The 12,655-nt window shown below is 40.5% G+C and overlaps 1 protein-coding gene across 1 annotated transcript in view; it reads left to right on the forward strand.

The window, feature by feature from the left end:
* The window catches only part of LOC145404837 (patatin-like phospholipase domain-containing protein 2), an 80,395-nt gene that overhangs the window by 54,743 nt on the left and 12,997 nt on the right, over window positions 1-12,655 (forward strand). Inside the window, exon 9 of the mRNA XM_080276335.1 lies at window positions 2,179-2,348. Coding sequence (XP_080132461.1) covers window positions 2,179-2,348 — 170 coding nt within the window. The remainder of the gene's footprint in view (window positions 1-2,178; window positions 2,349-12,655) is intronic.

The following is a 12,655-nucleotide window of genomic DNA, read 5'->3' on the forward strand; positions in this document are numbered from 1 at the left end:
TAATTTCTGAATCATTTATTTCACTTATAAAATAATTTCACTGAATGTACTGTTGATAATTCTCCCAGTAGTATACTTTTTTTTTTTTTTTTTTTTTTTTTTTTTTAAATCTACTGTCCCCTTTTACTGAACAGCAGCATTGTAGCTTTGGATCCCTTTGAACACTGAAGGGGGTAGTATGGGATTAACTTTTACCATCTATTACCAGTTAACTATTACTAAGCATCAGTATCATGGCATCTCTGATAATAGTGAAAGGGATGGGAAATTGGAGATTGTGTATGAAGAGTGGAGTATGGTAGTCTTGTTATTTGTAGTTTTTGTTGTTGATTAGTGTAGTTTATTTCCTTATATTGATAATTTTCATTTTCTGTATTCATAATTATGGATATTTATATGTTCTTTGATAATCTTCGTAGGTTCTTTTGTTTCTGATACTTTCATTGTAGACAGATTTTCTTGCTTCCATTATTTATGCACTGTAGTTTGTCATCTTTCACTTTTTCCTTGGTAGATTTTAAATGGATCTTAACAAGGATGCTTTAGTAATATCATTTCTGAAAACAGTTCATTCATTCATTCATTGCCAGACGCCATGTATCCCAAACGGGGTGGCCAACGGCTTAGAGTTAATTGTTTTACAGGGAGGGGCACTAATCCTCCACCAACCCCACTTGACACGTAGTTATTGACTGCAATTATTATAAGTGTCACCACTGCATCCAATTGTTTTATGGCACTAATTCTCACTAACTCACAGTATAGTATTGTACTGTATATACATACCGTATTATAGCTCTTGAAGTGATGCATTTAAATTCTTATAAAATCATTTCATTGCTGATAAGAATGATTATTTATCAATTGGTAATATGATTAGCAGTAGTGTTTGTATCTGCTGTGTGGGGCAGTTTTTTTTTTTTTTTTAAATATATAACCTTCACATGCTATCATCTGCCTGTTTTCATTGCCACACTTTTTTCTTTTGCCTTTATTTGACCACTTACTTGTTTTCATTTTCTTTTTTTTTTTTTTTTTTTTTAATACTCTGTCCATCATTCATTATTTTTCAAGGGGACTTTTTCCATTGGTATGTGAAATTGCTTTGAGTGAACCAGAGTAAAATGCATAAGTCATCAGCTGTTATTTGAGGGTTGAGGTTATTTTTCTGTTCACTAGTTGGCTCTCTCCATGTTTTGCCGTTCATCCAATGTAACTGTACGAAAAGCATTCATATAACCTCTCATTCACTTTCGGATTTTGTATGCTGATTACCCATGTAACCCATTCAGTACACTGATATACTTATTTTGCATTGTTACTACCATTAGACAGTTTATTCAGTTTTGAAGGGACACCTTATAACTAAGGAGTTGGAAACGAGTTACTAACCATTTCGTTCTGATATATCTTGATTAATTTTAGCTGTCATTGGTCACGTCATATCCTCCCACTGCAAATTATAATCATATGGTAGCAACAAGTATAAAGCTAAAATTACATCACCATACCACAAGGTTTAGCTATTATGTCATCCACCTCAAAAACCCTCTCACATGTCCAGACTTAACCTTCACTTTACATTCATTTCCTCCAGTCTTACTCCTCACTTCAGTCCTGACATACAGGCTTAACCCTCACTTCCTCACAGGTTCATGATATCTTTTCTTCTCCATTTATTTCAATACATTCCTGTGGTAGACAAGTGGTTAGTGTTGCTAGTTACAAAGCTGCTGGCCTAATATCACAAGATTTTGATTTTTGGTTTGGGCAGTTGGTGCTGCATGCCTCAGGTGTCCATCCACAAATTGTTTTGTTGGTAGATGAAATAGTACATGAGGTAACATAACACCTAGAGTATGTAACTGTGGTAACTTGAGTGACATATTTGGTTTTTATATCCCAGGACAGTGGGTGAATAACTTGCCACACGTTCAAGGGCCTAAACTTACGGAGATGAGCACTGTGGCTAAGTATGTCATAGTGTCTGCCTTCACCTTTACCCATACTTGTACCACTTATCGATCATATCCTCACAGATTCGTGATAGCATCTTCACTTCATATACTGTATTTCATCACATCCTAGTTTATCTCTCTTAAGTTCGTCAGTTTCATGGCATCACCTCCTCATCACCAAACGTTCTTAGCATCCATACTTAACTCATACTCCCCACAGGTTCATGGAATCAGCACCCACAGCCAAAGATATTCAAAGTTTAGGAAAGCAATTGATTGCACTGGTGAAGGCGCTGCTCCGCTCTGTGTCCAGTAAACCGTCACCACTCCACCGACATCACGTGGACACCAGCAAGTTCTCATGTCAGCTGGCCATCACGCAGTTCTCAGGTGCGTCAGGTCTCTGTTTGTCACTTCATTATAAGAATTTTTTGTGTTGAGTTGAACCCTTTTCTGTATAAATGGTCTTTGCTAAGCTGAACAGAGTTGTCTGGAGGAGGCAAGGATGTGCAGTTTTATGCCATGCACTCCCCTCTTCAAGGGGTTGTGGTGTTCCCCCAGATTAAAAGACTTTCACTGAAATGTATAAGGCTTTTTGACTGGATGCTGTCATTGACTTAACCAGTGACCAGGTAAAATCAAGTGTTGGACCTTTAGGTTAATAGCATGTGCTCTAACCTGCTAGTCCTGAAAGAGTTGATGGAGATTGCTTAATCCTTTCAGCATGAGAAACATTTTTAAAATCTGAATAAAGTCATTTGATGGTGGGGAGAATGAAATATGAAGATCTATCTATCTATCTATCTATCTATTGCCAGACGCCTCAATCCCGTTTGGGGTGGCCACAAACAAATCACCTCCAAGTCGCCCTGTCCCCCGCCATTTCACTGCCCTGCTCCCAACTCACACCCCCCTCTCTCATATACCTCTCCACCCCATCCCTCCATCTCATCCTCGGTCTCCCCCTCCCTCTTACCCCCTCCACCTCACTCACATACACTCTCTTCGTCAGTCTTTCACCCTCCTTCCTCTCCACATGGCCAAACCACCTCAGTGTGTTCCTCATAACGCTTCCTATCACATCCACATCCACATCCACACCACAACGCTCCTTTATATCCTCATTCGTCAGCCTGTCTCTCCACGTGACTCCACAGGCTCCTCTTAAATAACTCATTTCCACTGCTCTCACTCTTGTGTCCTTCCAACAATGTCCAAGCTTCACTTCCGTACGTTAGTGTTGGTATCACAATACTGTCATGTAGTAACTTTTTCACTTCCATGCTCACTTCCCTGTTTCTTATCACTGCTTTGAAGGAACCAGCAACCTTTCTTCCCTGCTGTACCCTTTCAAGCACTTCACCCTCCAAACCTCCATCCTTACTCATCACACTACCCAAGTATGGTACTTAAACGTACCAGTACTCACATTTTCCAATTCCTCACCATCCAACCTCGCTGTACATTCACAAACTTCACCTCTCTCAAAGACCATCACTTTACTCTTCCCTACATTCACCTTTAGGTTCCGTTTCTTACACACTCTCTCAAACTCATCCACCAAGCCTTGCAGCTCCCCTTCATCTTCACTCAACAACACAGTATCATCTGCAAACAACAGTACAGGGAGTTTCCAAACACTATCCTCTCTCACCAGGGCCACTCCAACATCCACTACCCTACCTTGTACCTCTTTTATTACCCCATCCATGTACAGATTGAACAACCATGGAGACATGACACATCCCTGTTTCAAATATGAAGATGCCAAGAATAGAATATGAATATAAACGACTGAAAGAGTTTGTGAGTTTTCATGATCCCATCGGTATGAGGTACTGGATTTTATGGTAATTACCTTGGACCCCTGGACCTCACTCGGCATAATATAGGACAGTATGTTTTGCTGCTTTTCAGTTTGTCTTTGTCTAGTTGTACTGGGGTGTTTTTGTGTTTTGACACTGATTGTTGTGTACATTGTAAATAATACAGTGGGCTTTTAGTCTACTGTAGGCATTATGTGTTCTTTTTTGATGTGGATGTTAACTGGATTCTGATGTGATATTGGTTGAGAAGTCTTCTAATAATTCTGTGGCATTTAAAATCTGATTGAGTCTTAACGTGTGTATCAGTGAGTATTGATTAGTAATTTTAGTCTTGTTTTCATGCGAATTGGGTTTGGCATTTCAAGTTATAATTTTATTGATACAGTTCCTCTTTTGCATATGTTGAGGTTTGAAAGAATTGTCCTTCTTTTATTTGGCTAATGCCAGATAATTATATTCAACCCAGAGGAGCCCTTTTGGAATGAAAGGGTTAGAAACATCATCCAGTAAAACCTGTAGGATGATAATGTCTTTTATGTCATTGTCGCTGATACTGATCATATATGAATTTTCCTTGTTCATAGCGATAACTGTTATATTTTAAGCAATCTTGTTTTGGTGACAAATATTCTTTGTGCATTGAAGGGTTAATATATCAACATGTACTGTAAAGCTTTTTTCATGTTTTGCAAAAATCAGTGGCCATAACAGGAAACTAATGTATAACAGTTTAATGTAAGCAAATTGTGATGAGGAGGGGAAGACAGGTTTGCACTTATGGAGAGGATGGAGGATGACAGCCAGGTGCAGAAAGCGAGAAGTGTGAAAGTCGTGGGTAGGGTTGTAAGAGGCACACTGAAAAAGTCCTGGGACGAGGTCATGGAGTGTGACAATAGGCACTCAACCTGGATAGTGCCAGAGATCAAGCAGTGTGTTGAGCCACCATTGGATGACCAAGGCTGATGCCTACAGGCATGCCGTATATGTTTATTCATTTCTAATCAAGTGTTACCCCATGAGGAGCGTAGGAGCCCGGGGCTAGGCAAGTTGGTTCTGACATTTAAGATGAGAGTGACCAGCATCACTCATCCCTGAGTGGTATTACATGAGCAATAAACCCCAACCATCCCTTGGATGTAAATCTGCACCTGCTTAATCTGATTGGAAGGCCTTAACTACCCACTAAACCCCCAGGTGCCATAGTTTGGTTGTATGGTTACCACCCATGTACATGAGTGGAAAGGTGCTGGCATTAAGAAACTTTGGAAAAGGATGTAAAAGTTTTGCAGCGTTCTTCTCTTCAGAGTGATGACATGTTCTTCTTTTTGCACTGTTGCCAGACAATTTTATTCAGTTTAGAAAGGGCATCCTATGATGAAGGTGCTTAGAGTGTCATTTAACTTCTATGCAGTGACATTTTATATACAGCAGGCTCGCACAGTGCACAAGAGATTGGGCGGTCCACGACCTCGCGCACTGTGAATACATAATCTTATGGGAAAATTTACATATGGACGGTACCCCCTCATAGCTGGGCATTTTTTTTCCCTTAGAGACATAATAAAGGTCATATTTTTCAGACATTGCACTACAGATATAGCTATAATAACAAAAATATGGGTAGTCACCTTAACAGCAATAGACAACAGGCCTGATGGACTTAAAAAACAGGGGTTCCGAAGCACGGCAACACTTACAGCGCCGCATCTCCCACAGCACCAACACTTCCCTCCACAGACTCCTCGAGCACCTTCCCCGTGAGCCTCAAAGTCACTCACTTTGGCCATAAAGTCCAATGCTGACACTTCTGACATTGTATCCTCTTCATCCTGAACAGGAACAGGAGCAGATGATGTAGCTGGTTCCTCAGTTTCACTAACTTGAGCCCGCTGTGTGTAACTTGGTATGAGCGTCTGTCTTCTTCTGTTTATTTCTTGCCTGTGCCCATCTGTGTAGAAACGGAGGAGTTTGTTGATACCAACCAGAACTTCCTCTGTTCTTAGGCTGCTCACTTCTTGTTCCTTTACCTCTTCCTTGAGCTTGTCCACGGCAGCAAGGATCTTACTTATTCTTGACATACACAGCTCAGTCCTGCCCTCCATCACACTAGGCTGCTCAACTTGACTCTGCCTGGCGTCGGGCTCTGCGTCAGCCTCATCTGTCCATTGCAACACTTTTCACTGGAGGCTGTTCCTCATTAGCAGTGTGCACTTCTCGTATGTCTTCCAATGTAATGTCCTCGAAACTTGGTACAGCTTGTGCTGCTGTCAGTGTTGCTGCCTCAGCCTCGGCCAGTGGTTGAATGGCCGTCTCCTGGGTCGTGCATAAGTGAGGCACGAGCATTCGCCACGCATGGTTCACCGTTGCAGGTGAAATGTGGTGCCAGGCTTGTAGGAGAAATTCAACTGCATCCTTCACTGTAAAATGACTCCAAAATGCCTCAACAGTCATGGCACCTGTGGTGGGTCGGGATACAGCTGCTGTTGGAGATGGAACGGGAGCAGGTGACTCGTCGAGGTCTTCGTCGTGATCTTCTTGTAGGGCATGAAGCTCCTCTTGTGTGTAGGTCTTCCTGCGTAGGTAGTCGTACACTTGCTTATGGTAGACGTGCTTCACAGTGGCGATCAGTTCTTGATCCAGTGGCTGCACTAATGATGTCGTGCGGGATGGCAGAAACACAACACGACAATCCATGTGCAGATCTTCTAGGTATTGAGGGTGACTTGGTGCATTGTCAAGCACAAGGAGCATCTAAAATGGAATGCCCAGTTCCCAACACTTGCCCCTGGCATTGAGGATGCAGCGCCTCGTTAACTAGTCTGCCATAATGTTCCCGGTCATCCAACCATTTGCAGACTTGCACCAGTACACGCCACTTACGTCCATGTTCGTGAGGTTTTTGTAGCACCTTGGGTGTGAAACTGTGTGTACAACAACTGGCCTCATCTTGTGGCTTCCAGACAGGTTTACAACGAACATTACCGTCATCTTACACTTCTGGAGCTTGCGACCAGGGGCTTGTTTCTGTCTTTTAACAATGTAAGTTGATTTGGGCATGGCCTTGTGGTATAATGACATTTCATCGACATTGTAGATCTGGTCCTTGGTGTACTGTCCCTCTTCAAGAATCGCTTTAAATATCGCAGGATAGTCTCTCGCGGCCAGCTCGTCGGCAGAGGCACGTTCACCAGACACTTTGACGTGATAGAGTTCCTTGTGCTTGAGAAAATGGTCCAGCCATCCAACCAATGCCTTGAAAGGTTTGTCCACATTTAACTTGCGAGATGCTGCCTTGTAAAAGAGCTGGGCTTGGTTCTGAATAAATCTTCCATTCAATGGAACCTTCCTTCTCCCTCCTCATTATGAAGGTGGCAAGATACCTCTCCATTAGTATCACCGCACGATTTCCCACCCGCAAACGGCTGTCTAGGTCAGAGGCACCATATGTCTTCACTAGAGCCCTTATGGCATCACGGTTCTTCCACACTGTTCTCACTGTTGATTCAGCCAATCCCAGGGCTTTCCCAATGGCAGTGTTTCCTTGACCCTCCTCCTTCTTCTTGATGATCTCTAACTTGGTGGCGTGCGTCAGAAGTTTCTTAACTCTTGGGGTTGGAGCCATGGTGCGGCGAAGTACAGGCCAGGATGGAGCAGCAAAAAAAACACCACACGTTGTACACGACAGGTTAGCTATAGAGAACGGATCCACACTGTGCACGAGCCAGGACTGTTATGGCGCGCCCACTGCCTTGTACCTCAAGCTGCGCAGTAGAATGCCCGGGAATTCCTGTGCATCAACATTACGACATATGATGCGTTGTGTGAGGGGTGGTCGCGTACTAATATAAAATGGCATTTTTCAGCCACTCCTTGCCTCTACCTCGCATTCTGTGAGATAAACTCGCACATTCAAGGTTTTTGGTTATGATTTTAGGTCACTCATGCACAATGCGAATTGCACACTGTGATGATGCGCTTTGTGCGAGCCTACTGTATATATAATTATGTGTTTATTATTCTTTTTTTATAGATGCTTTCAAGCTGTTTTATTCAGCTTAACCCATGCTGTTGATAGGGCAATAAAGAATTGAATGATGGATGAATGGATAAAAAGGGATGTCTGGTAGTGAAGTGGTTAAGGTTACCATATTTCTTCAACTAAATATTTAGTCATTTTCATACAAAAATATTGTATAGCCAAAATATTTGCAACCATGGTTTGTGCACAGCTCAATAAATGGGATCAACTTCGTACGAGCAAGTTCTCACATGTCATTACTCCTAGTACAGCCAGTTTATGTGTGTAAACTGAAGTTTCGATGTGAGTGTAATATATAAATTTAAGAGTATACCAGAATACTGTATGTTCTGTTTTTTCACAATTTATTGCTACTTAAGTATATTTCATTGCATCTGAGACATAATAGTCAGTTTTGGGCTATGGAGACCACTGGTAGTTTAACAAATAATTTTAACCACTTCTGCAAACAATATACATACTAAGATCTCTAAAATCTTTCACTGCATATATTTACTGGAAAATGTCAGCACAGTGTATAATTTTTTTTTTCCAAGTTTGATTTAATTTTAGTAGAGCTTCCATCTATTTTCAACCTCAGATGTGGAGTATTGTGTGCATCTATGTGTGTTTTTGTGTAGCATGATTATTGTGTACTGTCATCGCTTTTCATAAATGCGGCTACTGTGTCTGAAATAGTTTTCTTGCATAGTACATTCCCATACTTTTTTTTATACTTTGTCTTGTATAGAAAATTGTATTCTTTCTGATGTAGTTGCTTTATGCATAATTGTGTATTACTTTTCTGTACCACGTAATTTAAGCCCATCATCGTAGTTCCTGCTTGAGATTTGAATATCATACATTCCCAGACTTTTTTTTATACTTTGTCTCTTATAGAAAATTGTATTCTTTATGATGTAGTTGCTTTGTGCATAATTATGTATTTCGATGCTGTACCACGTATTTTATGCCCGTCATCGTAGTTCCTGCTTGAGATTTGAATATCATACATTCCCAGACTTTTTTTTATACTTTGTCTTGTATAGGAAATTGTATTCTTTATGCTGTAGTTGCTTTATGCATATTTATATATTGCGTTGCTGTACCGCGTGTTTTATACCCATCATCGTAGTTCCTGCTTGAGATTTGGATATTGTCACTCCCACTGAACTAACAAGCCTGCATCCACCCACCCCAGACCTCCCAACTCTCTGCAAAACGGCCTGGACACTGATCATCGTAATGGAGGCCATCAACCAGTGGAAGGGTAGAAGGCTGAGCGTGGCAAGACATACCAAATGGAGGAGGAAGGAGCAAGGAGAGATAAGAGAGTATGAGAGGGTGACTGTGAGGAGAGGGACTAGAAAGAGAGGGAATGGAGGAATGAAGAGGAATGATTTGACTGATGGAATAGCAAGATGTATCAAAAGGAGAAGGAAGGAGGAAGGAGCTATTAGAGAATATCACAGGATGAATTTAAGGAGAGAGACCAGGAAGAGACCAAGTACAGGAGTGAAGAGGAAAAATTTGACTGATGAAATATTAGCAGGAGAGAAAAAAGTACATGTGGGAGAATTTGGTGAGCTAGTGGCTAGGTTTGGGCAAGATGAAACAAAGCAAAGAATAAAGAGAATACAGGTGACAGAAAGGAAAGAGGACAGTCAGACCATAAAATGTTTTGGAAGAAATGAGTGGATGCTGGAAGAGGGTAGAAAGGAAAGAGGACAGTCAGACCATAAAATGTTTTGGAAGAAATGAGTGGATGCTGGAAGAGGGTAGAAGACTAAAGAATGGAGGAATAGCTGGACTGAGAGAAATTAAGCAGAAACGAGGAAGGCTTGGGAAAAAGTGAGTTGAAAATGAAGGAAGGAAGAAGAATATTGACTGGAAAGAGAGTAGGACTAAAGAATTTTAAACCAAGACAGGGAAGTGAGGACAGTTGCAAGAAAAATATTGAGAAGGAAACATGGAATAAGAGGATGGAAGTGCCTTGGAGGTATTGAGTTAAAGAGAGAATGTAATTTTGCAAATGATATGAAACATGTGAAGAAGAGAAGAGCATTAAGAGAGAAATATTTGAATGAAGAAAATTAGGATGGGGAAAAAAATTAGGCTCCAGTTGTTAATTAGAAACTGGAAGAGTGAGTTAGAGAGCATTCTTTGGACTATTGTAATACAGTATTGAAATGAAAGAAACTAAGCAGTATAATATGAGGAGACAGCTTATGAAAGGAGAGGGAAAAAGACCTATTAAAAAGAACAAAACTTTTAACCTCTTCACTCTGATGTCTCTTGAGTCAGCTCAGTAAAACTGTGATAGTAACTATCAGTGTACTAAAGGGGGTAAGGAAATACGTGAAGGTTTGTGACAAAGAACTGCAGTAAGTCAAAAGTGTAAGTAGATGGATTAGAAATGTAATCTGCAGCCGTGTGAAGTTAAGACACAATGAAGCTGTAGAAATTTTACATACAGTATTCTAATTCTGTTGCTCTTGTTATTGTTGTGGCTTGAAGCTTACCTGGTGGACTGTAGGATGAAATTGTGCTTCTGCAGTTCACCTTCTTCCTTCTTTTTAGAGGATAGGGAGGAAGTTGAACATTTGTGTAAACGGGGAGTAGAACCACTTGGTTATATCACTGATTCCATGTGAAGGTGTCACTGTAGGAAAAATGCCAAATGCAGAGAAAGGACCGTTTTAATTGACATTCGCTGAGCAGGTGACACTTCACTTAAAACAGGTCCCTTCTCCACACTTGGTGTTTTTCATACATTCTGTCCCAGCCATTGCTGAATATAATATGAATGTGTCGCCATTCAGCATCAGCCTAGTTCTGGTGAAACATAACCACTTAATCCCATGGATGTAATTCTGATAATATTCTTGCTACGTTCAGACAGTTTTATTCAGCCTAGGGTAGACCTTGAATTGGAGTGAAAATAGCCTTCACTGACCCCTTTTATAATATCTGGTAAGCTCAGTGAAATTGTCTGGTAGCATTAAGAATGAAGCAAAGAGCAGTGCGCTTTGGTTGAGGGGGATAATGATATTGTTGCCACTGAATCTTGTAGGTATTTTCTTTAAGCTAACCACAGATGAGTTAAGAAATCCTGGAGGCAGAGGATTAAAAATGCATTGTATATTGCATTGTATTGTGTTATATTTTATGATTTTGGACTGTAATGCCACTCGGGGATGAGTGAGGCTAGCACTCTCATCTTAAATGTCAGGACCAACTTGCCTAGCCACAGGCTTCTACGTTCCTTGTGGGATAACATAGGATTGGATGATGGATGGAATAAAGTATTGTAAAATATTTTAAGCAGTTCATCAGTACAGTAAATCCTCACTTTACCAGACCTATTTATACTTGACTTTGGATATAACAGACCCCTTGACCCTACTGGACAACTTGTGTTATACATTACACTGAACCAAGGTGCTGTACAGGGAGCACTTCTTGCGACCTACTGGACATTTCATCTTCTTTTCATTATTATTCACTCTCATCTTAAATGTCAGGACCAACTGCCTAGCCCCAGGCTCCTATGCTCCTCGTGGGGCAACGTAGGATTGGATGATGGATGGATGGATGGATTATCATTATTAGTAGTTGAAATGAAGTTCAGCATTAGTTTTTTATTGCTTATTGATGTATTATATATCATGGAACAGGCCAGACCCATACAGTATTATTAATTGATGTCTTATATGTCCTTTTTGGGGTAACCTACTGGATCATTTTTCATATGCAGTATACCACCCTAGGTCCAGCATAGTGGGTCCCTATCAGACATCTTACTGTATATATCACACTTGTCAGATACACTAGTCGCCTTTTCCCTAAATTAGTCCTTAATAAGGTCTCACTGTACTTAGAATCTCCACTATATATTCAGGTAATTTGTACGTATTGTCGTAATTTTAAGGCCTTCTTTTAATTGTCAACCTAGTCTGCGGTTGTGAAATAGTGCGCTAGTCAGTTTTGTCATAACTGATATTGATAATATTACCAGAGCCAGTGTTCCATGGTTGTATAGTTCAGTTATATTCTTTTGATGGCTTAATTCAGATCTGCACAGCCTCCCGCAGCCTCCCAATTAAGCCCTCGAACACAGTGGTTTCCTGTCAGGAATCTCATCTTATGTTTGGCATCTCTTGAATTAAGTAATAGTGACATTATATATGAAAACTGCTTTTAGGTTTTGCCAGATGTATTTTTTCATTTAAAAAAAAGAAAGGAAAAAATGAATCATTAGTCTTGCCATTCTTTAACTTTGGTAACAAGGCAAAGACTTCATGAAAGATTACTCGCAATGGCCAAAGATATGGATAGGTACAGAACAGGGTTACATTGCTCAGGCCCAGCATCAGCATTCTGGGTGATGATACCTCTGTGTTAAACCATACACTCTCTTACAGCACAGTATTATGTTGTTACTTCCCCCCCCCCCCCAACCAGGATAGGTTGTTAATACTAAGTACAATACTGTATAAAGTTCTGTAAATTTTGTTACATTAAAGATATTTAATTGTCTTGTTGTTTTTTAGTGATTTCAAAGGGATGACCTGTCCCATCTGAAATTGTCAACAGTTTTGATGTGACTTAGGCCTCTCTTCAGTTTGGCATGTAGATCTGTTGGTATGTACCTTTCTTGATGACTGTTTAAATTCACTTAACAGAGTTTCCTCTAATAAGAATGATTTGACACTAAGGTGAGCTAAGGTATTAAATGTTTTGCTTAATGCTTTTTTTCTCTTCTTCTTCCATAGCCTCAGGAGTTACCATAACAGGCACAGATTTACAGTGAATTCATCTTGCTTTCCCATTACCTTTGCTGTACTGTGTTT

Source organism: Coenobita brevimanus, chromosome 65, assembly GCF_032717465.1.
Source record: "Coenobita brevimanus isolate Jiangsu-jjx chromosome 65, ASM3271746v2, whole genome shotgun sequence".
Classification (NCBI taxonomy): domain Eukaryota; kingdom Metazoa; phylum Arthropoda; class Malacostraca; order Decapoda; family Coenobitidae; genus Coenobita; species Coenobita brevimanus.